This window comes from Otolemur garnettii, unplaced genomic scaffold (genome assembly GCF_000181295.1).
Source record: "Otolemur garnettii isolate 467f Iridium unplaced genomic scaffold, OtoGar3 scaffold00081, whole genome shotgun sequence".
In the NCBI taxonomy this organism is placed as follows: domain Eukaryota; kingdom Metazoa; phylum Chordata; class Mammalia; order Primates; family Galagidae; genus Otolemur; species Otolemur garnettii.
This window is the reverse complement of record NW_003852476.1, coordinates 6,356,626-6,378,876: the sequence shown is the minus strand read 5'-3', so window position 1 is coordinate 6,378,876 and position 22,251 is coordinate 6,356,626. Positions and strand designations below refer to the sequence as shown.

The 22,251-nt window shown below is 47.7% G+C and overlaps 1 protein-coding gene across 1 annotated transcript in view; it reads right to left on the bottom strand.

Moving 5' to 3' along the window:
* PRKCH (protein kinase C eta) overlaps nt 1–22,251 on the bottom strand; it is a 45,974-nt gene that overhangs the window by 9,559 nt on the left and 14,164 nt on the right. Inside the window, exons 4-7 of the mRNA XM_023515877.1 lie at nt 21,654–21,783; nt 19,002–19,129; nt 15,407–15,550; nt 15,027–15,200 (exon numbers count right to left, since the gene is read on the bottom strand). Coding sequence (XP_023371645.1) covers nt 15,027–15,200; nt 15,407–15,550; nt 19,002–19,129; nt 21,654–21,783 — 576 coding nt within the window. The remainder of the gene's footprint in view (nt 1–15,026; nt 15,201–15,406; nt 15,551–19,001; nt 19,130–21,653; nt 21,784–22,251) is intronic.

Here is a 22,251-nt window from a genome sequence, read left to right as displayed (position 1 = left end):
TTTTTTTTTTTTGCAGTTTTTGGCGGGGGCTGGGTTTGAACCCACCACCTCCATATGAGGCCAGCTCCCTACTCCTTTGAGCCACAGGGGCCACCCGCAACAGCATTTCTTTTATATCCTTATTTCTCATAGTGTGGTTCTCTTTATATTTCAGTTGCAGCACCAAATGGGAGCAGGTCTACTGAAAACACGGACTTGGCGTGGGGAGGACTGTAGCATAAAGAGCACAGATACTGTTTCATTTATTTAGATCAATTTTCATGACAGAGATCCCTAAACTTTGCAACCTTTTCAATACAGCCAAGATTTCACCTCTCCTCTGATCTATGTATGAATTAGACGTTTTTGCCTTGTGAGAGACTTAGGGTTATAGTTGTCTGATTAGACCTTTCGTCTAGTTAGAGAAGTCGAGGAAATGGCCGAGGATATCCCATATCTGCCTCGAGGTGATGCCTGTTTTAGTGGTGACTGGTGACACACTGACTGAAGTTCCCTCTGGAAGGTGCCTTCCGTGAGCTATGTGAGCCTGGGTTGTCCCTACAGCTGTGACAAGCTCTTTTCTGGCCCTCTGACTGGAGAACGAGATCTGTTCAAGCAAATAACTCACAACCTCTTCCCAAACCACTTTTACAATCTGGGCTAAATATTGATCTCCAGTGCCAAGGAAGACTCCAACCTTTTGGCTTCTCTGCACATTGGAAGAAGAATTGTCTCGGGCTACATGTTAAATACACAAACGCTAACGACAGCTGATGAACAAAATAAAAGAAAAAGAGAAGGAAAGGTCTGTGCACAATGTTCACGATATCTGACACGGGAGATAAGTATGACGGTTCTCACATAATCAGCATCGTGGCCCTTAGGCTGGACACCCCAAGGTATGGAGACTATTAAAAACCCATAGCTCTAAAAGATGGTGGGGGGGAGGGGGGCAATGATCAGAAACAGATGAAAAGGTTCACACTCGGGAGAGGACACTGTTAACTTCATAAGGAAACTGCAGGAACGTAAACAGAGTTCAGAGGGGCCCTTAAAACCCTAAAGATGAGACAGGTACAAAGATGGCGGCACCAACCAACTCATGCCGGACCCAACAGACAGCGGTGCGTCTTTTGGTGACCGACACTGTCTCGGCACTTAATTTCCCCTCCTATGATACCACTTAGATCTGATTTATTTTCTGTTCTTCTCACCCTTCCCTCGCCATGCTTAGAATTCCTTCTTCAGCTCTCCCTTCTTCCCCCTCTATAACCACCAACTGAAAGATTTTATATTATAGTTTCTACAGACCGAGAGGTCACAGATGGCACTGAAATCTAATCTTCCCTCTGAACAAAGCACCCGACAGACAAGCCTCTCACTCCTGGATTTCCCCCAAACCGAGCTCATTACACTGTTATCTCTAACCTCCTACTGGGCAGAACCTTGGCTTCTTCTCCTACAAAGTCCTGTCACATCTACTGCCATGGCATTCCCTGCCTTGGGACAGGCAGGCCAAGAGGCCAGTGGTCAGCATCCTTGCCGATCTGCTGCTGCTCATCTCCTTCTGCACAGGACCCAGGCAGAGCTTTCTAAAACGCAACTCTTCTGCTGCTCCCTCACTGACAAGGTCTATTGGCTCCTTGCACCTGCACAATTGAGTCTAAGATCTCAGCAGAAAACGTCACAGCCATTGTGACTTGACCAATTTCTTCTCCTACGATCCTACCTCAACTAGTCACTTGGAGTTTTCTGGGGGTATCATGCAATTTCTAGCCTGTGTGCCTTGGCACTGCTGTTAACCTCTGTCAGGGAGGTGCCTCTTCCTCCTGTACCTGGAGGGCTCCTATTCCTCCTGCAAACTCAGTGTGGACGGCCCCTGTCCTGGGAAGCCCTTCCAACCTCCGCAGGGACCAGGTACGACTTTCTTTTCTATCACACAGTGTTATGGTAACTTTTGACTATAAGTAGTTAAAGGGCAGGTCTACATTTTTTCTTTGATATCTCTTCGGTCCCTGGTGTATAATGTGTACTCCACCAACAGTTAAGGAAGTGAATCAAAAATGCAAGACAGGTACGGTGTGACCATTCAGTATAGAAACAGCCAATGTCTCTGGCGGGTAAGCTCTACGTTCAATATTTGGAGGCTAATTGGTCGTGAAGACAGCATTTAAAGTCTCTATACTTTAAACTGAAATGACATTTCCATGTAAGGAAAACAAACAAACAGCCGGAACAAAGCCAGCCAGTTGCTCTCTCGCAAAGCATATTCCCGCCTCTGTCAGCGTGTTTATTTGGGCTGGTTGGGAAACGTTTCTGAAGGTCCTGACCATCTCCATTTGTAACATCCAACTACATGAACCCTACAGAGGATGGAAGCCTGACTCAGGCTGATGACACTGAAATCTAATCTTCCCTCTGAACAAAGCGTCTCTTCCCAACAGACAAGCATCTCACTCCTGGATTTCCCCCAAACCAAGCTCATTACACTGCTCTCTCTAACCTCCTACTGGGCAGAACCTTGGCCTCTTCTACAAAGTCTTGTCACGTCTACTGCCATAGCGTTCCCTGAACTAGAACTGGAAACAGCCAGTGTCTGTGTGGTTAGGGTTGACTTTCAATATTTGGAAGGTTCAAGTAGAGAGAATGGTTTTCATGCAATGCCACTGACTCGATGCCTTTTGGTAAAGTGAAAATAAAATTATTTAATAAGCAAACAAGAGAAGCTGCAGTTTTTCCACTGCTGGCTTTTTAGCAAAACCTATTTTATAAATATGCTCAGTGAGCTAACTTTCTGTCCCCCCTCCACCAAGATGCCCCCAGGCTCTCATCAAGCTTCACTGCTGAGAACTGCCTACAGCCTGCCAACCCTCGAGCACCCTGAGCAGACCTTGTGCACTTCACTGTCCCCCGAGCTCAGGGGCCCTGTCCCCACAAGCGCCATGGTGCAGCCACTGACAGCTGTAAGGAGCCTCCAACAGGAACTCTGACTTTCCATAAGCTCGGGGGGAGGGGAGGGAGCTAACGTTTATATTTTTATAAAGAAGGTCTGACACATATTATTACTTTGGCCTCTGTGAAAAGAAAAGTGATCTCTAGCCCCTTTGTCGGATCACCTGACAGTCACATAAGGCAGGGGTTTTCAGCGAAGAGAGGGTCCTCCCCACCAAAGAACACGTGGCAACGTCTAGATATATTTTTGGTTGTCACAGCTGAGAAGGTGCTACTGGTATTGAGTGGGTTAGGGCCAGGGGTGTGGCCGAACTGCCTCCATGCACAGAACAGTCCTCCATGACCAAGGATCATCCAGCCCAAATGCTAGCAGGGTGGGAACACCACCGCACTATGCAATGAGGGCATTGTTTATGGAAAAGGTGAACATTCACCAGCCCCTGCTGGTGAGGGTCCAAGTGGCAGAGGACAGCTCTGAGTGAGGTGGACGGCGCTTTCTGCTACAGATCTGTCCTGATGCCCAGGTGAGGAGCACAAACTGAGTGAACGCTCAGGTCCTTTGGGCTTCCAGAAGAGAGATGTAACCAGTCTCCAGGTCAATTCTGCCATAGTTGCCCCCAGTATTTCCTACTTGAGCCCAAAACTTTGGAACTGCTTTGAGCCACTGGTTGCCCCTGGTGCAGATGGTCTGGGTTTGCTGCTGGCACGAGCTAGTTGCTGCTTTATGTTCACCAGAGAAAACCAGGGTGGCAGCGGCCCCATGCTCCCCGGGCAGTAAGGAGACTCAGAGGACAGGGAAGCAGACAGGAGCGCGTCCCACACCTGGGCCGCTACACAGAAATGGGAAAATGTGCGTGGAAAGGAGGGGAGGAGTCTGGATGCAAGGGCTCCCCACTTTTGTTTCAGTTGGGAATCATATATTGCATCATTTTAATGTTTAAAATGTCATATATTACAGGAACAAAATTAAGACACTCTGGGAAGAGTTCCAAGACTCCCTTTGTAACACTAAGTGATAAATCACTATGTACCAGAGGTGGGCAGGAGTGAGCTCAAAGTCCAAGCTCTCTTGCTGTATAAATATACTAAGAATTGGAAGCCTCCGCAGAAAGGAAATGGGAACTCCCTGGGTGGCCCCAAAGAAAAGCCAGGGCAAGTCAAAGGAGGGAGGGGCGGGTCTGCTGGGAGGCTGAGCCAAGGGATCAGCTTACAGAGATGGCAGGAAAAGGAACTTTGAAGGGAAGGAACAGAGTTGGTTTTGTTGGAGTGTGGGTTCGGGAGGCAGGCAGGGTGACCTCACAGCCTGATGCAAGGCTGCAGGGTGCCACCTCCTGCTCTGTCCCCAGTCTAACCCCTGTAGCGATACAGAACCCATCACCACCCAGAGAAGTGCCAAGGGCTTGGGAAACCCCTCCCCCAATAATCTCCATCAGTCCCAAATTCACTACACCCTCCATACAAAGAGGGGAGCATGCAATATGCAAATGCAGCTTTAAGACCAGCCTGCAGACTCTTCCAGGCAGATGGACGGCTCAGAGCCTGTCCTAAACAAAGATCTAGAAACCGTCCCTGGGACCAGACCACCACGGAGGGTCAACAGCTGAGTCTACATGACCAACAGCCTGTTCATGAGCTTCAGGCCTCCGAGTGTCCCGTGAGGACATCAGCTTCCCAAGGGTAGGACCCCTCTGTCCTGTTCACTGCTGTGTCCTCAGGCCTGGCAGCTGCACCCTCCACCTTGAAGGCACTCAGCCTGCCAGTGGGCAGTGCCCTGGGCTCCGAGGGTTCACTCTATGTGACAAGGATACTCCTCCTCATGACAGACCCTGGATCGTTTGGGGCCAAAAAGAGATGGACACAGCTGGGTTCTTACTAGTGATGAGGTAATTATGGAAAACTCAAGTATTTATTTCAAAGCTAAAAAATATTACAGATTGTGATATGACATATTACAAGTATACTGTGTGATTCTGCCTTCTGGGTAGGGTGGACCCGCTCAGCCACCTGCAGGTGTAGCTGAAGGCCCTGTAGGGACGTCCCAGTCAGTCTCGGTAGGAGTCGACCCAACCTCCTAGGGACCCACTGGCAGGGCGTGCCCAAGGCTCTGCTTAAACCCATAGCCTTTTCATCTCCTCGCCACTCTGGCTGCCCTTCTGAGGAAATACCGGCTCATAGGTAAGGCTTTCCCCCCAACCCAGGGCCCATTCTGACTGCAGTGTAAGGACTTTGTGGCCACGTGCTGTCTGCCTCCCACTGCCGTCTCACGTGTGTTACTCTTCTCAGCCCAACTACACTGAGGTTCCCAAGAACTATTTCCTTTCCTTAGCTCTCAGTCAGTGGGATCCTGGACTGACTGATTTTTCACTAAACTACTCGGCCGAAAGCCCAATTCATTGTCATTCCTGAAGCCAGTGTCAGCACTGGGTGTTTCCATAATGAGGCCAGAGTATCCATAACTTTGTGGGTTGGAGGGCGTCCTGGTTGCGGTCAGGGAAGACCAGAACCAAGCGATCGCCACCCCAAGAGCTTTCAGTCATTGTGAAATGCAGAGGTAATGCCTCACCTGGTTGAATCCTGCATCTATCAAAGGAAATTACACACCAGACAGAGGGGGCCGTCTACTCCACGTCCAGGTCATCGATGATAACGGCAGCCACTAACAGTAACTGGACAACCTCTAACGGAAAAAAACCCCAACTGTTTCAAACCCTTTTGTCATGCCAAGAATCTTGGCAGTTCTATCCACAGAGACAGAGCCAAAGGAATAGCTTGGACTGCGGTGCTCTTAGTTCCCATTCATTTCTGTGGCCAGAAAGTCAGAGAGCCGGGGAGCCTGAGAGGACAGAGCAAAGGTTTCAAGTAAAGTCCCCCAAATTCAGAACCTCAAGATGGCTAATTCACATTTTCTCCCCAGAAGATCTGGGTGGGTCACACACGTGCTTGCCCCAGAGAGGCAGATCCTGTCTGTGAAAATACATCCACACAAGGGTACAAGTGAATCTTTCTAAGAGTAGAATGTGAACGTTTTAAAACAATAACTAAGAAAATGGCATGAAGGCTTTGTTAACCTGTTTGATGGAAGTGTTCCAGATTATGTGTGAAAACCCCACACTGTACCCCAGAAGTGCATTAATGTACATACATAATGTACATAGTTACCATTCAATAAAAAAAAAAAAAGAAAGAAAATACATCCACAATTACTAACCTAAAAGAAAGATGGAGCGCTGTTAACAAGGCGGGAACATGCAGAGATGGGAAGCGTCACGTTCGGCTCATTTTCTATTTCGATCTGAGCCCAAGGCAAGCCACAGCCAATGACCCACAGCAGAGCAAACCCGTCTGTAGCAGTCAGCGCTCAGGGTAGGAGAAGACAGTTCCACACAGAGGAGGGGAAGAGCCTTAGGGATTTCATCAAAGGCCCAAAGCTACACACTGTGGAAAACTGCCTTTATTCACATCTAATGACACTATTCTTTTTCAGCTGTACATATTGTAGAGAGAAGGAATTTCTATTTCTGATATAATGGAAGTGGCATATGAATCTTTCAGTAGGATGACCTGGTCCAGAATCCAAGTGCTGGCTCCTGCTTGCTGTGTAGTCTGGGGCAAGTTGTTTGAGCTCTCTGGACTTCAGTCTCCAGACCTTCAAAATGAGGAGAGAGCATCTCCACTTTCTGGCTTTTGTTCAGCAGATATTGGTGGCCTGCCACGTGCAGTCTTACAGACACTGGAAACGGAAGCAGCACCCAGAACACACACCAGGGCCACCGTGAACTGCCCTTCCTTCCTCACCCCTCCCTCTTGCAAAGCTGGCACCAGGAATCAACCCGGTCTCCTGGAGCATGACAGAGGCCTCTCCATACCCCTCGTCTCTGGACGGGGAAATGTCTTCCAGCTTTTCTGCTCTCCTTCCCCTTCTCCTCATCTAACCCGTGGTCACGGGGCCGCTGTCCCCCTTCTCTGAATGTCAGAGCAATTCAGAGCAGGGCGGGTAGAGCTGCTCCAGGAGAGTGTGCACCTCCTCCCCAGCCAGCCCTGCCCACTGCTCAGCCAGGGGAGCCCAAGAGAGGACCAGGAGTGTCAGGGCACCCAGGGCCAACTGCTCCACCTCCCATACTCTCCCCCGCTCTGTCCCCCCACTGCCTACCGTGTCCAAGTCGCCCCCTGCCCACAGGTGCTGCTGCCCACAGACTCTAGATTTAGGTAGAAGCACTTATCTGCAAAAACTGAAAGGCAAGGGACTTTCTTAAAGATAAGAGGGCTAGTAGCTAAGCCAGAGCTCCTGTGCTGAAGGTCACCGTGCAGTCACCTGCCTGAGTGACTGATCCTGCAAGATTAATTCCAGGGCCACCTGGCTGTCCTGCTGCCTGTCCCCTCCGTCCACTGCCCCCGTCCCCAACACATTCTTCTTTGCTAATATTTATTGTAACAGTAATGGATAAAACAAGAGAGAAAAGGCTGCTCCCTGTCCTCATGTTGCCAGGCGACTCCCCCACATATCTGAAGCATGCTGAAAGCATTTTATGCCAGTGTGTGCGCGGACAGCATTTACTTCACAAGATTCCGAGACGCTCTGACCTTCAGAGATGGGATTTCAGTGTTGCCGGCCAACACTTAAGGAGTGGCTCCTTATGGAAAGCTCCTGCCCTGCCAGGAACTCCACCCTCACAGGCTGATGCCACAAAGACAGGCCATCAGCAGCTCAGGTGGCCTTCAAAGGAAGCTCAGACAGAGGGAGGGTCAGAGCCCAGGCCTGTCCCTGCAGGAGGGGTCTGAGCAGTCGGTAATTGTTACTGGCTGTAGTAAACACCACCTGAATGCAGCATCTGCTAAGTGTGAACCCCAGTCATTCCCAGAGAACGAGGTGCTATCTCCGCTCAGCCCTCTGGCCCGGGCCCAGGCCCTGCTGACAAGAGGCAGTCTGGGGCCCTGGGCACAGAGCGTCTTGTGTTTGCTTCAATAAACTGGGTCTCGGAACAAAGGCTAAAGCATCTGACCAATATTTACTTTGCCACGCCCCCTTCCTGCGACTGCCCCCTGGGGTCTTTGTTCCTTTCTCCCTCTCTCTAGGAGAAGCAAAGTGGAGCCCCTGGGAGCTGGGGCAGGAGGGGAGACCTGGATTCCAGGCCATAAACGCCAGGAGGCCCAGCGGCTGACACCACTGTCCCTGAAGATGAAAGGAGTATGAAATGGTCCTGTCCCAAGAAGAGCCAGGCAGGCAGCGTTTACCAGGCCTGCAGCCCTGTCCTGAGAGACTAAGGGCCTCCCGACTTGATAGCTTATTCTGCCCACTCCCACTGTTAAACAAATATCATCATCTTATTAAATTGGGTAAACAGAACAAAGGAGAAAGACACATTCCTAATTCTACTGCCTTAATACAGTTCCTGACAGGATACTGGCATAATTTCCCAGTGGTCTTTTCCTTTGGGTAGCCTTGCCAATTCACTATTTTGAGTGGAACCTGTTATGGATACATACTGCCTGCCTATCATTAAAAATTTGGTAATGGCTGGGCACAGTGGCTCACACCTGTAATCCTGGCACTCTAGGAGACCAAGACAGATGGGCAGATTGCTTGAGCTCAGGAGTTCAATACCAGCCTCAGCAAGAAGAGACCCCTTCTTTACTAAAAATAGAAAAACTAGTTGGGCCTAGTGGCAGGTGCCCAGTCCCAGCTACTTGGAAGGTCGAGGCAAGAGGACTATTTGAGCCCAAGAGCTACTTGGAAGGTCAAGGCAAGAGGACTGTTTGAGCCCAAGAAACTAAGGCTGCTGTGAGCTGTGATGTCACAGCTCTCTACCCAGGGTGACAGAGTGAGACCCTGTCTCCAAAAAAAAAAAAAAAAAAAATCAGTATTATTTCCTGAGCTCTAATGTCCTAGTTCCATCATTTTCTGTGTTTTGGACAAATGATTCAATTCCTCAGATTTTCACTTCACCATTTGGCAAAATGGAGATAAAAACTGTACCCATCTGTTATAAGAATTATATGCAGTATCGTATTCAATAAACAAGTTGGGTGTTCATAACAGCGTCTGACATAATTTAACTGAGATATAATTCTTTCTTTACTGGATGAAAATCCTCATCAAATAGTATTATTATTTAAATGTACCCTATGGCTGAACGCTGAAGTTTTTTCCAATGTGTTCCTGTTACTAATAATGCACAAAGCTGAAACAATTTTCACCAAAAGGAACCAAGGTGGTGGCATCACTACACCTGATTTCAAAGAATGGTACAAATGGTAGTAATTAAAACAGTATGGTACTGGCACAGAAGCAGACACACAGCCCAGTGGACTAGAGTACAGGCTCAGAAACAAGTGGACACATTTACAACGGATTCTTGACCAGACATCGAGAGTAAACATAACGGAGGAAGGACAGTCTCTTCCGTAAGTGATGCTGAGAAAACGAGACAGTCACGCCATATACAAAAATCACCTTGAAATGGGTTAAAGACTTAAATGGGACCTCAAACTGTAATGCTACCAGACAAAAATGCAGGGGGAAGCTCTGCCACACAGGTCTAGGCAATACTTTTTTAATACCTTAACTTATTGTTGAATACAGTCTCTTTTGTACTACCAGATATTGTTCACTCTGTCTGACTATATTTTTTGATACGGCCTTCAAAGCACAGGCAACAAACGCAAAAATAGACAAATGGACTTACAGCAAACTGAAAAGTTTTTGTACAGCAAAGGGAACTATTAACAGAGTGAAGAGAGATCCTGTGGAATGAGACAAAATATTTGCAAACCACACGTCTGGATAAGGGTTGAACATCTCAAATGTATAATAAACTCTAACAACTCAACGGTAAGAAAACAAATAACCCCATTTGAAAAGGGGCAAAGGACCTGCACATGCAATTCTCCAAGGAAGACATACATATGGCCAACAGGTAAACAGAAAAACAAATACGCTCCAGATCACGAATCATCAGGGAAATGCAGAGTGTTACCATCATGAGACACCACCTCTCAGAAAGTCTGTTATCAAAAAGGAAAGATAACAAGCACATAGTTGAGGGAAGGAGAGCTCCGGCACAGTGTTGAAGAGAACGTGAATTAGCACAGCCCTTCTGGAAACCAGTCTGGAGCTCTTCACAACATTCCAGATAGAGCTCCCCTGTGATCCAGCACTTCCACTATGGGGTGGAAATGAAATCCACACGTGGTCGAGATTATCTGAACACTCACCATCGCCACGTCGTTATTCACAACAGCCGAGATCTGTAATCATTCTAAGTGTTCAGCAGTGGACAAAGAAAATGTGAAGAACAGACACAAGCGAATACTACTCAGCCTCTACAACGAAAGGGGGTCCTGTCGTGTGCAACAGGATGAACCCGAGGGACATTCTGTTACGTGAAATAAGCCCGGCACAGAAAGAAAACGCTGCGTGATCTCCGTGACATGTGGAATCCACAAAGTCAAACTCATACAAGCAGAGAGCAGGATGGTGGCTACCAGAGGCTAGAAGGGAGGGGGGACAAGGTTAAAGTGACGCTGGTAAAAACAAACAAACAAAATAAGTAAAAATAAACAATGCACTAAAAATTAAACATCTTTTATACGTAGTATTTATTTAGTCTTATATTATTTTCATAAGCTAGATTATCAGAAATAAAATCAACAGATCTAAAAGTATAAACATTTTTATAAATTTTGACCAGATTATCAAAATATTCACAAATCATCAGGATTTGCAGTGCTATTGGAAATGTACCAGAATGCCATTTAACCATATACTTACAAGCAATTATTATGAAAACAATTAGGAAGAACAATTTCTGGGGTTCATGAACCTATGTTGCAAACTTGACACATTAATGTTTGAAACTGGCTTATTGCTTTCTGTTCGCCAACAACAAAAGGAACTCTAAAATTCCAGCTTTCTGGGTGTTTGCTCTCCCTCCCATGTGGAGGTCTATGCTGCCCACAGGTGCCCAGGACATTCTTCTTTGGTGTGGGGAAGGAGGGGCTCATTACCACACTAGATTTACTCACTTTGGAGCAGCGCTGCCTATGTACAAAGTATTCCTCTCATTAGACCCTCACAGAGATTTTGCTTACCAGGTGAGGTGGCTCACGCCTGTAATCCCAGCACTCTGGGAGGCTGAGGCAGGTGGATTGCCTAAGCACACAAGTTTGAGACCAGCTTGACCAAGACTGAGACCCTGTGTCTAAAAACAGCTGGGCATTGTGGAGGGCGCCTATAGTACCAGCTACTCAGGAGGCCAAGGCGAGAGAATTCCTTGAGCTCAGGAGTTGGAGCTTGCCCAGAGCTGGTAGAGAAATAAAAATTACTTTGCAGTAACGACTGCCACCTTGTGGCCAAACATAAAACTTTCACTAGAAAAAAACAGATTTCATCAATGTTAATGCCAAATGCATGGAATCCCAAATGGCCACTAAAACTTTAACGTATTATATACTTTATGTATTTTTCTGAAAACCTGCTATTATATACTATGCTCATTGGGCTCTTGATCTGTTCCAAGTCAGTTTCTTGCTCTACTTTGCCATAATGCAATCTAATTGCCGCTGAGTACTTTCACTGCTTATTAGAATCACAGGAGTTTCCTTTTGTAGGTAAAATTCCCCTGAAGTTGGCATAAGACACTTCTTTTTTTTTTTGAGACAGAGCCTCAAGCTGTCCCCCTGGGTACAGTGCCGTGGCATCACAGCTCACAGCAACCTCCAACTCCTGGGCTCAAGCGAGTCTCCCGCCTCCGCCTCCCAAGCAGCTGGGACCACAGGCGCCCACCACAACGCCCGGCTTTTTTTTTTTTTTTTTTGGTTGCAGCCGTCATTGTTGTTTTGGCGGGTCCGGGCTGGGGATTCGAACCCGTCACCTTAGGTGTACGTGGCTGGCGCCTTAGCCGGTTGAGCTATAGGCGCCGAGCCCAGACACTTCTTTATTTGCTTGGAACAATAGCTGCTGTACGACCAGACTGGGCTCACCAAGTACCAGTCCGACTGCTTGACTCAGGTTACCGGCTGGTTAAGACATTCTCTGAACTCATGCCATAGGATGGACTCCCTGGCCGGCTCAGGAGGAGGAGGGTGATGTGAGTGGGACCTGGCTCTGCTGCTTCATGGTGGTGCTCATGGTGATATTTGGGAGGCTGGAAACTCAGGTGGGCGACTAGTGTCCTCTGCCAGTTGTCCCTCTCTCAAGACCCTACTTCTCTCCCCAAAACAGCTGTGTGTGGGTGGGGGTGGAGCAGCGGCGGGCTTTACAGCGGCAAAGTGCAGAGCACAGGAAATAGTTTCAAGGACGATCCAGGCAGCAGTGTAGGGCAGGGAAAACTGGAGCTATGGAGAAAGCAAGGGCCATACACATGGAAAGCAGAGAAGCAAGGAGAGGAGGTGGGGCCCCAGGGCTGTCAGGAGCTGCACAGGATGGATAAGGAGGAGCCACAAGGAGCCCAGACCACGAGGGGAAGGTGGGAAGAGTGCAGGGGCAGAGGCCCTAGAAGCCAGGGTCCGTCTCCCAGTTTTCTCAGATACGAGTGGGCAGTGTGGGAGCCCAGGCCGTGCACCTCTCCAACACATTGTCCTGGCTCCTGGCCTCCAGGCCTCCCAGATCCACCCGTTCTCCACTCTGGGAAGCACATCTATGCTGCCCAGCTTAGATCTGAACATAAGTGATGCTCAAAAGGATGAAAACATTTGTTCAGCTTCTCTCACAGACAAGAGAAATGCAGATGCTGACTTCAAAGATAGCATTTTTAAATCTTTCAGATTATCAAAATGCTAGCATGCAGTGATGAGGGGTGGGAGGCCTTCTCACTCGCACACTGGGAAGTCTGAATGGAGAGACGCAGCTTAGCCAGTGAGTGGGGAAGAGCCTGCTGGGTGCTGCAGTCAGACTGCCTGGTTTCCAAACCCGCTCTGCCACTTAGGGCCTAAACTTCCTCATGCCTCAGTTTTCTCATCTGTAAAATGGGGTGATAATTAACAGAACCTTCTTCATAGGGTTGCTGTAAGGATTCAATGAGGTAATGGAGAACAATGCCTGGTGGATGGGCAATAAATGTTAGCTGTCTTCAACCATGATGAGGAAGAGGGGCGACCGTATCCAACCAAAATGTGAAGTGCACACAGCCTTTGACCAAGCAATACTACTTCTAATAATGCAGCTACAGAAATACCAGCAAAGCACACAAAGAAGAAAGTACAAAGGGGATCTCTGCAGCTCTGACCTGAGTGAAAGTCTATAGCTTAACATATAGCTATAGAAAACAAGTTAAATACATTGTGCTATGTCCTTAAAATGGAAAAGTATGCAGCCATTAAAAATGAGGCAGCCTAGTGTGTACAGACACAAAACTCTTTCCAAGATATGTTATTACTATTTTTTAAAATAAAGTTTAGAATCATGGGCAATGTACACTAACTACCATTTGGCTTTTAAGATAAATATTTATGGATATATAAGGTGTGCGTATATTCTTTATATGTAAAAAATTCTCTGAAAGGCTACAAATGAAATTAGTAATAATTGTTTCTTTCAGGGAAACAATGTGGCTATTTGGAGGTTGCTTGCATTATCTATTACAAGAAAGTCATTTTTTATAGTTAAAAAAATGCAATCCCATATGTCACTCCTCTGCTTCAATTTCTTCCATGACTTCCTATTGCTCTTAACACTAAAATCTAAACCCACTAACACAGTGGCAAGGGTTGCCAAGGCCGGGGCTGGCCCACCTTGTCGGCCTCTGTTCTTGCCAGGCCCTTCCTCCATACACCACACGCCTGAGCTTTCCTCAGACTCACTGCCCCATCTCATCACCTGCAGCTGTGCTGCTGGCCCGAAGTGGCACATTCACCTTTATTCTCTTTTCCTAATCCTAAACTTATCCTTCTGGTTCCAACTTTGCATAAGTTCCCCTAGAAATATATTGCCAGACTCCCTGACTAGATCAGGTGCCCTGATCCGGCTCCCCCATAACCTCGGGAGGCGGCCCAGCTCAGGGGTGCGCCCAGGATGCCTCGGATAGCAGTAGGACACAGACCTTCTTGGTGCCTTCTCAGGAGTCACTTTCCCTCTTCACTGATACCAGGAGCACAGTTTTGAGTCGGATTCGAAATGGACAGCAGAATGCCTGCCCCAGAACACAAACCAAAGTTGGTGCAAGCCAGTCATGGTGCACCAGCTTGTCCTGGCCAGATATTTACTGTTCCAGCCTCGCTTGCTGCTAAGAGCAGTCAACCCAAGTCTAGGAAAGATCTTTCCCCCCTGACAAAAGGAGAGTGGCCCGTGCAGCCATCCAGCCTCTGCCCCTGTGCTTTCTGTTCTGGATGCCGCATGACAAGGTGTGACATCTCAGACTGCAGCAGATACCTGAGACCCCAAGGGAAAGATGTGCCCAATATCACAGAGCCAGGAATCAACCCCACCACCGTTACCACCAGACTTCTCATTATGTGAAACAAGAAAGAAGTTTGTGCTGGTGAACTAACCCGTCTGTTCTGCTTATTGTCTAAAGTACTGCTGGTCACCTGTTCCATGAACTGGTCAGAAGGATTCCTAAATGGGCACCGTTACTGGGAGGATAGATTCAAATCCCAAGACAAGTCCGTGGTGTCCAGCAAAGTCTTCATTCAAGGCCAGGAGCAATGCCTTGGGCTGTTTCAAGTCAAGATGCCTCTCCATGTCCTCTCAGACCCCTCTTCTGAACTCTAATGCCCTGGTCAGAACCAGTCCAGAATCTGGGAGCACAGTCATTGCCAACTTTACCAAGATAATCAGCTCGAGACATTCCCTCCACTCTTCGACTTCCGTAACCTTCACTCACCTTCCCTTCACCTAGAGAAGACTCCTGTATGAAGACCTTACGACCCTCAGGGTGATCCTTTCCCAGAGCAGCATGAAGGAAGGGCTGAATTCAGCAGCTTCCGTCTTTCTCCCTGAAGGTGGTCAGAAGTCACCAGCACCTTACATGGCCCTGCCTTGGAAGCCCACCTGAAAATGCTTTTTGCTATTTGACTTTCTGAAGCCTTCGACATCTTAGGTTCTCACCTCTTCCAGAAGAGAGGGCCTTGAGTCGGGGGCGAGGCTGCTTCATACTTACAGGGGTCTGAAAGCAGCAGAACAGCTGAGTGAGGAAGGGGTGATTGCGGGCCAAAGACAGGATCCTTTTCTCGGTCATGGTACACTCCACGTCGTCATCCTGCAGGATCACGTCCTTCTTTAGAATCTTCACGGCATACAGGTCTCCCGTTTCTTTTATTCTTGCAAGCATCACCTAAGCAAAGCATGAAGGGAGAGGTGAGGATGTTCTCTTGGTTTTTAAGGAGCAGGCACCAGGGAAGAAAGAGGATGACATGTGAGCAGCCGTGAGCAGTATACATACGCTCACACTTACATGTATGCACGGGACACGCAGACCCACACCCGCAACACACACGCAACATGCTTACTCCAACCTCATCAGTTAAACCCAAGACTCACCTTCCCAAAACTCCCCTTCCCCAGCACTCGGATGAACTCGAAGTTGTCAATACCGAGTCGGCTGGAAGAACTGACCCCAATCCCATTTCCTTCTTTGCTGCTGTCCTTTCCCTGTCTTCTTAGGGTTGATCTGGAAACCAGTTTCTGCAAAGAAGAACAGGAATACATCGTGTCGGAAACCATAGCATGAAAACCAAAAAGACCTCTCCTGGCCGGGGAGAGTCTCAACCCTCAGCATAACATGTGGGAAAAACTCATGGCTTGACAGGTGATCAGGTTCTCCAACTCAGAACAACCTCTGCATGAGTTTCTGGTCTGTACTTATAGGTAGTGGACAAAAATCATTTCAAAGTACATCTAAAGCCACAGAGTTACAGTCTGCACTCAACATTGAGCACCGAAACCCAGGCACCTTCTTTACTCCCCGCCGTGACTTCCACGAGGCAGTCAGATTCCAAGAGCTCCATCTAGTGTTCACTTCTTGCAAAGCAAGTTTCATGTGTGCTCAGAGAATCAAGAACCACTAAGCATCAGGACAAGAATGAATGAAACGTCCTTTATACAACGTTTTAAATTAGATAAAATAAATACAAATTCAATATAAAATTGAGAAACAATTACCAAAAGGATAAGACTAAAAATACCTAAAATGTCAGCTGTCCCTCCTCTGAATATATACACTTAAATAACACATATATTTATACTTTGTTAATTTTTTTATGTAATCAAATTACTTCAGAACACACATTTCTATTTAAAAACTGTCATCTGAATTTTCCAGATCTCTAAGTAACTTTCCAGAACATGAGTTTTAATGGCTGTTCAAACATTCTATTTCACAGATACATCACAATTCATTAATTCCCTTGCATTGGAAATACAGGTCATCTTCTGTTTTTCACTATAATAAATAACCCCATAGTAAACATATTTGCATACAAATCTTCAAAACAGGGTGATTAAGAGTTCAGGTTCTGGGCTGAGCATGGTGGCTGCTCATGGCTGTAATCCTGGCACTTGAGGAGGCCAAGGCAGAAGATTGCTTAAGGCTAGGAGTTTGAGACCAGGCTGAGCAAGATAGCAAGGTTCCTTCTCTACAAAAAATTTTAAAAATAAGGTAGGCATCATGGCTTGAGCCTGTAGTCCCAGTTACTCAGACAGCCAGAGCAGAAGGATTATTTGGGCCTAGGAGTTCAAAGTTGCAGTGAGCTATGTTATGCCACTGTAATCTGACCCAGGAAACAGAGTAAGACCCTGTCTAAAAAGAAAATTAAAGAGAAGTGTTCATGCTCTGAAGGAAGCTTCCTGAAATCAAATAACAGCTCTGCAGATAAGGTGTGGTGGCTCACGCCTGTATTCCTAGAATTTCTGGGAGGCCAAGGCAGAGGTACACTTGAGCTTAGGAGTTTAAGACCAGCATGAGCAAAGCCCCATCTCTACTAAAAATAGAAAACTTAGCTGGGCATTGTGGTGGGTACCTGTAGTCCCAGCTACTCTGGAGGCTGAGGCAGGAGGATCACTGGAGTCCAGAAGGTTGAGGCTGGTGTGAGCTGTGATGATACTACTGCACTCTCACCTGAGTGACACAGCTAGACTCTGTCTCCAAAAACCAACCAACCAACCAAATAACAGCCCTGCAACCTGCCCTGTGACTTTGAGCAAATTCCCTACTCAGCCCCTCCCTTCCTCAGTTTCCTCTTAGTACCTGCTACAGGGGTTATTAGGAGGCCTAATGAACAAATGCTCATAAAGCTCTTACACTGGTGCCTGGCACATTTGATACGCTTCAGCTGTGTTGTCAGCATCATCAACTTCCTTAAGATAACTGCCTGCAAATGGAATTCCATGGGCCAAAATGTTAACCTTGAAGACTTCTGACACACGCCGGCCAACTTGCCTTCTATGAAGACTGACTGACTGACTGAGAACTCCCACCAGCACAAGGAGAGTTACAGTTTCTCCCCTGCAAAGGGGGAGTGAGTGCGGCTGCCTCAGTGGACCATCCAGTCCCACCCACTGTGGGTCGCGACCCATAGGAACTGTACTAAAGGGCCAAAGGTAAAGTGACTTTTGCAGATGTTCACCTTGAGACATTTGCAGCACAAGCTACCACGAGATGACAGATTAAAAGTCTAACATCCTGGAGCTTTTGACCTATTTAGCTAAAAAGTAAGCTTATCTGGGGCAACGTTTGCAATAAACCAACCATGCACCAGCCTGAAACTATAAGGAGTTTTACTTAACCAAGTAAAACAGTGAGAGTGAGATATGAAATGGATCGTCTTCAAAGTCCAAAGGTTCTAATGGCTTCTCTCCTAGACCTCTCATAAATTCTACAAGGACAGAAAAGTTTCACCAACTTGAATTTCACATCACTTCCTCTACTTAAATACGTCCCCTGGTCAGGCTGGAACTGGCCAGAAAACTCAAAGCCAGTTTCTCAACCCCTTTTTAAACTCATTCTTAAAATTCTCTCTTTTGCAGCCCTGTACTGCCAAGTAACAAATAATTCTGGCTTTCCTACTATTAAATATATTATTAAACATACTTGGTTCAAATGATAAGTGGCACTGCCCATTCCTAACGATGGTGCCACATGGCCCCTCCTGCTGGGGCCAGTGCATTGCAGAGAGCCTGGCTCAGGTCACACCCTTCATCTCTGCCCTTTGGGAATAGCTGTCCCATCACTGGAAACCCCGTCCACTGCACTAGCACCCTGCCTGCCCACCCTCAACACACACTCGATGGACTTTTCTAGAGCTTTCCTGAAATCAAAAGATACATTTTCAATAAAAGTCCCTGCTGTACTAGGCAGGAACCTTCTGACAAAAAGGAAATGAGGTGGCTGGTGCTGACATTTTCTGAATTGCCATGAACTCCATAGTGACCACACTTCCCTTCCTCAGTCCCCAGAGATTATTCAATAGTTAAGTCTAGAATCTTCCTGAACCAGACATCAAGCTATACCTTCCAGGTCCCATAGCCACAGTCACGATTGTCCCCAGCTCTCTGCAGATCCTGCCCAGCAATAACACATGGCCGGGTCAGTGGCCGCAGCCATAATGGACATCAGCAGGTAGAGGTTGCTCAGGGATGGTGCGTGACAAAACCCATCCACAGCAACTGCCACAACTCCACCCAGTCCTGAGAGCCCAGAGGAAGTGACTTCTATCATTGCTGAATGCAAGAGATAAATTCACAATCCATAAACAAAAACTGCAGAGCTGTTAAGAGTCCAAGGCTGCAGAGAACCTCAGAGATCTTCTAGCTGAACCCCTCTAGAGATAAGAAAGCTGAGGCCTGAAGTTACTGTCCTGCCCAGTTCCTGCCAAGAGCATAATCCAAGCCCCTGGGTTCTAGGCGTTCACCAGACCACACTGACAGGAAGCTGACGAAGAAAAACATTGTGCTCCTGCTTCCTGCTTATTTCTTGTAATATAACTGTATATAGAATTGTATTTGTGGAACACATTCTCTTAAAAAGACAATAAATCTGTTTCTCTTATTTGCTTAGACTGGGAACTTTGATGACGTTCTCACTTGGGCTCCCACTTCTGAACAACCTCTAAATTATGGTATATGGAAAAAAACTCACCGCGGTTGGGGAAATATTTCCGGGTTGGAGACCCATCCCTGCCAGGGTCTTAGCCAGCTCCACGGCGTTCACCCCACAGTTAGGGGCCACGTTTGCTTGACATCGGATGTGCACATTCATTTTACAGACTAGAAGGAAGAGGGAAAGGAATTCAGAAGGACAGGAACACTCAGAAGAAGAGGGAACATTCAGAAAGGACAATGCCACCCCACAGGGCAGAGAGCAGAGAACTTTCACAAGCCGAAAGACGAGGAAAGAGGAATTATGCAGGTGGAACTAGGACATTTTTTCGTAAAATCAAACTCACACTAATGACACTTGCTGATATTTTACCTATTTCTGTTTTGTACAGAGGCAGAAAGCCTGGCATACTAGCGCATAATAGATTCCAAACACTTTTTTTTACCTTGACTTGATGAAGCACATTCATCTAGATCACACGTGACAGCCATTGCTGACTTAGTATGACCCAACAAAGATCAAACCGTTCATCACAGTAATAATTTGCAGGCAATTAAATAACAAAGAATCACGTCAACTGACTGTATCCTTTCCCCTCTATCGCTCATGAGAGCTGTAAATGGCAGCAGTCTAATGCCACCTATATTCATAGGCCACTTTAAACAGAATGGAAATGGTATTTCTAAGAGAAACCCCGACAAGGAGCTTTCTTTCTGTGCACTGCTGTGGCCGGGCAGCCCTCCCCCACAGAGGCAGGCACCCTGCAGGCTGTGGGTTCACAGCCTGTGGTTCTAACTGCTTCATGGGGGCTGGGGGTCGGGGGGAGGAGGCAACTTTTACTGCTTTTTGAAGGTCAGTGTAAAGGGCAGCTGGATGAGGTGAACCAAACAAGCTAAGTTCCTGGCACAGAGGGAGCTGAAATAGGAAGGTGAAGGATCTGAGGCATCAGCAGCAGAAATAAATTCTGAGATAGTTTCTTGACACAGCCCTGATGACAACACAGTAAACACGAGACTGTGAACAACAAATTCCCGCTTTGTGGAGTCAGCCTGTGTGTTTTGCAAACACACAGATCCAGGTTTTATGGAGCTGTATTTATGAATTTATGTAATTTAGGAGGGCCTCTTTAGGGAGAGAATACCAAAGCAGGTAGCAAGCTCTGGTAGGTGCCCTTGAGAGAGAGCAGCCCTGAGATGTGGGCTTCTTTAGCTGAACTCATGGGGGACCACCTCTCTTAGGAAGACAGGCCCTCAGTACAGACACCTCCACTGGCCTTTCAAAACCACCACGTGGGGCTGGGCAGTAGCACAGGCCTGTAATCCCAGCACTCTGGGAGGCTGTGGTGGGTATTCACGGGTTCAGGAGTTCAACCTGAACAAGAGTGAGACCCATCTCTACTAAAATTAGAAAAACTAGCCAGGCGTGGTGGTGGGCACCAGGTACTCAGGAGGCTGAGGCAAGAGGATCACTTGAGCCCAGGAGTTTGAGGTTGCTGGGAGCTGTGACACCAGCACACTCTACCCAGGGTGGCAGGGCGAGACTATCTCAAAAATAAAACAAAAAAACAAAACCAACACGTAAAAGTTAGAGGAGCTGGACCACTGCAGGAACACTGCCCTCGGCCACCAGGGATGGCAAGATGGACAAGCCCCCCCACGGCTCTGCACATCAGCAACAGGTGTGCCAGGTATACCAAAGGAGAAAGGGCCCTCACACCCGGGGAACCCACACCCAGGGACCAGCTGAGGCGGGTCCTGAGCCAAAGCCCTGAAGGCCGTGTGTGCTCACCAGGCTGGACACGTGGGTGAGGGAATTGGGAATTGTTAAGTGGTCTTCTACAGGAAGGGAGAATTCTTCCCTTCTCAGAGGCAACTGACTGATCCCTCTTTGCTGACAGCAGCAGGCCAGTGAGTCCGGGCAGCCAGTGGAAGTTGTCCGGTTCCACTCACACCAACTCTCCCTTCCCCACTGCTCTCCTCACCAGGGACTCAGGGCACATCTGGTAAGGCTTCCGGTGAGGGCCCCCCGCCCCCCAGCAGCCAGAGCATTACACCTCAGTGGGAGATGACTCAAGGCTGATAGTGCCAACCCCTATCAGGACAGGGCTCAGCCCTCTCTCCCTCAGGTGTGGCCAACCCAGAAGCTCCAGACTCTGCCTCCACTAGGCACAGTTAGTGACTGCAGGCCACAGCTAGAGCTTTGGGGTCCTTCACTCCACCCCCACCTCCCGTCTGTGTTTCAGAAGACTCAGGGAAATTCTCTTTATGCTGTGACAATTCACTCCTGCTTAATTCTTATCAGACCCACGCTCCTGCCCATTCTTGCTCTTAATCCAACCTTCTCACTTGGCCACTTCACCTCCTACCATCTTCCATTTCTGACCAGGACCCCATTTTCTTCCTCTTCCAAATACCTTTTAAAATACACACTGCCTGATCTGTACTTGGTAGCCAGCTGGCGAGATGAATCACTGAATTTAACATTGGACTCAATGTTCTATGATTAAGAAATCCAGGGACCAGACACTTCTCTTTTCATGCCTGACATAAAAGGATAACACTGCTGAGAAATTAATTCATGCTGTATCTAAAACCATTAGTCTGGGGTCAGATTCTATGTGTCTCGGCTTCCCACAGTGTACAGCACGGTGTTCCCACGAGCAAGCGGGGACCCAGCACCTCAGCCTCTCACTTTTACACTGCAGTCCTTGCCGCATTATCCCCCAGAGCAGGGAGCCACAGTGGTCGCAGAACGTTGGCACTTTGTAGTTGTGGATGTTGAATTTGTGTGGGATGTTGATTCCGAACCTCTGTTCAGCAATCTGTAAATGGAAACGAAGATAAGAGCTAAACTTTCATACCAACATCATTTGTAAAAAAAGCTGTTCATAGGAACCCACCAAATGCAGACACCTGAGCTGGGCATATTATTTTACTGTACTCAGCCCTGATCCATTACTGAGGTCTTACTAACCAGAGTTAAGCACATTCCTTAACGAGCAAGACAGGATGGAAATGTGGGGAGCCTCGCGGGCGGCGGGTCGCCAGAGTGGAGTTCCCCTGCTCTGGGCAGCCACAGAAGTACTTGCTAGAGCTTAGTGCACCCCCGCCGGGAGTCCTACACTCCCCCCAGCTACTCTGGTGGGGCCAAAATAAGACTGATCTGATTGCTTGCATACCCTACACTACCACTGCCATTCCCCCACCCCCCGACTGCTCCAGGGTGCTGAACTAGGACTGATCCGGCTACTGCCAGTCTCCTGTCCATTGGTTTCCCCAGTAGGCTGAAC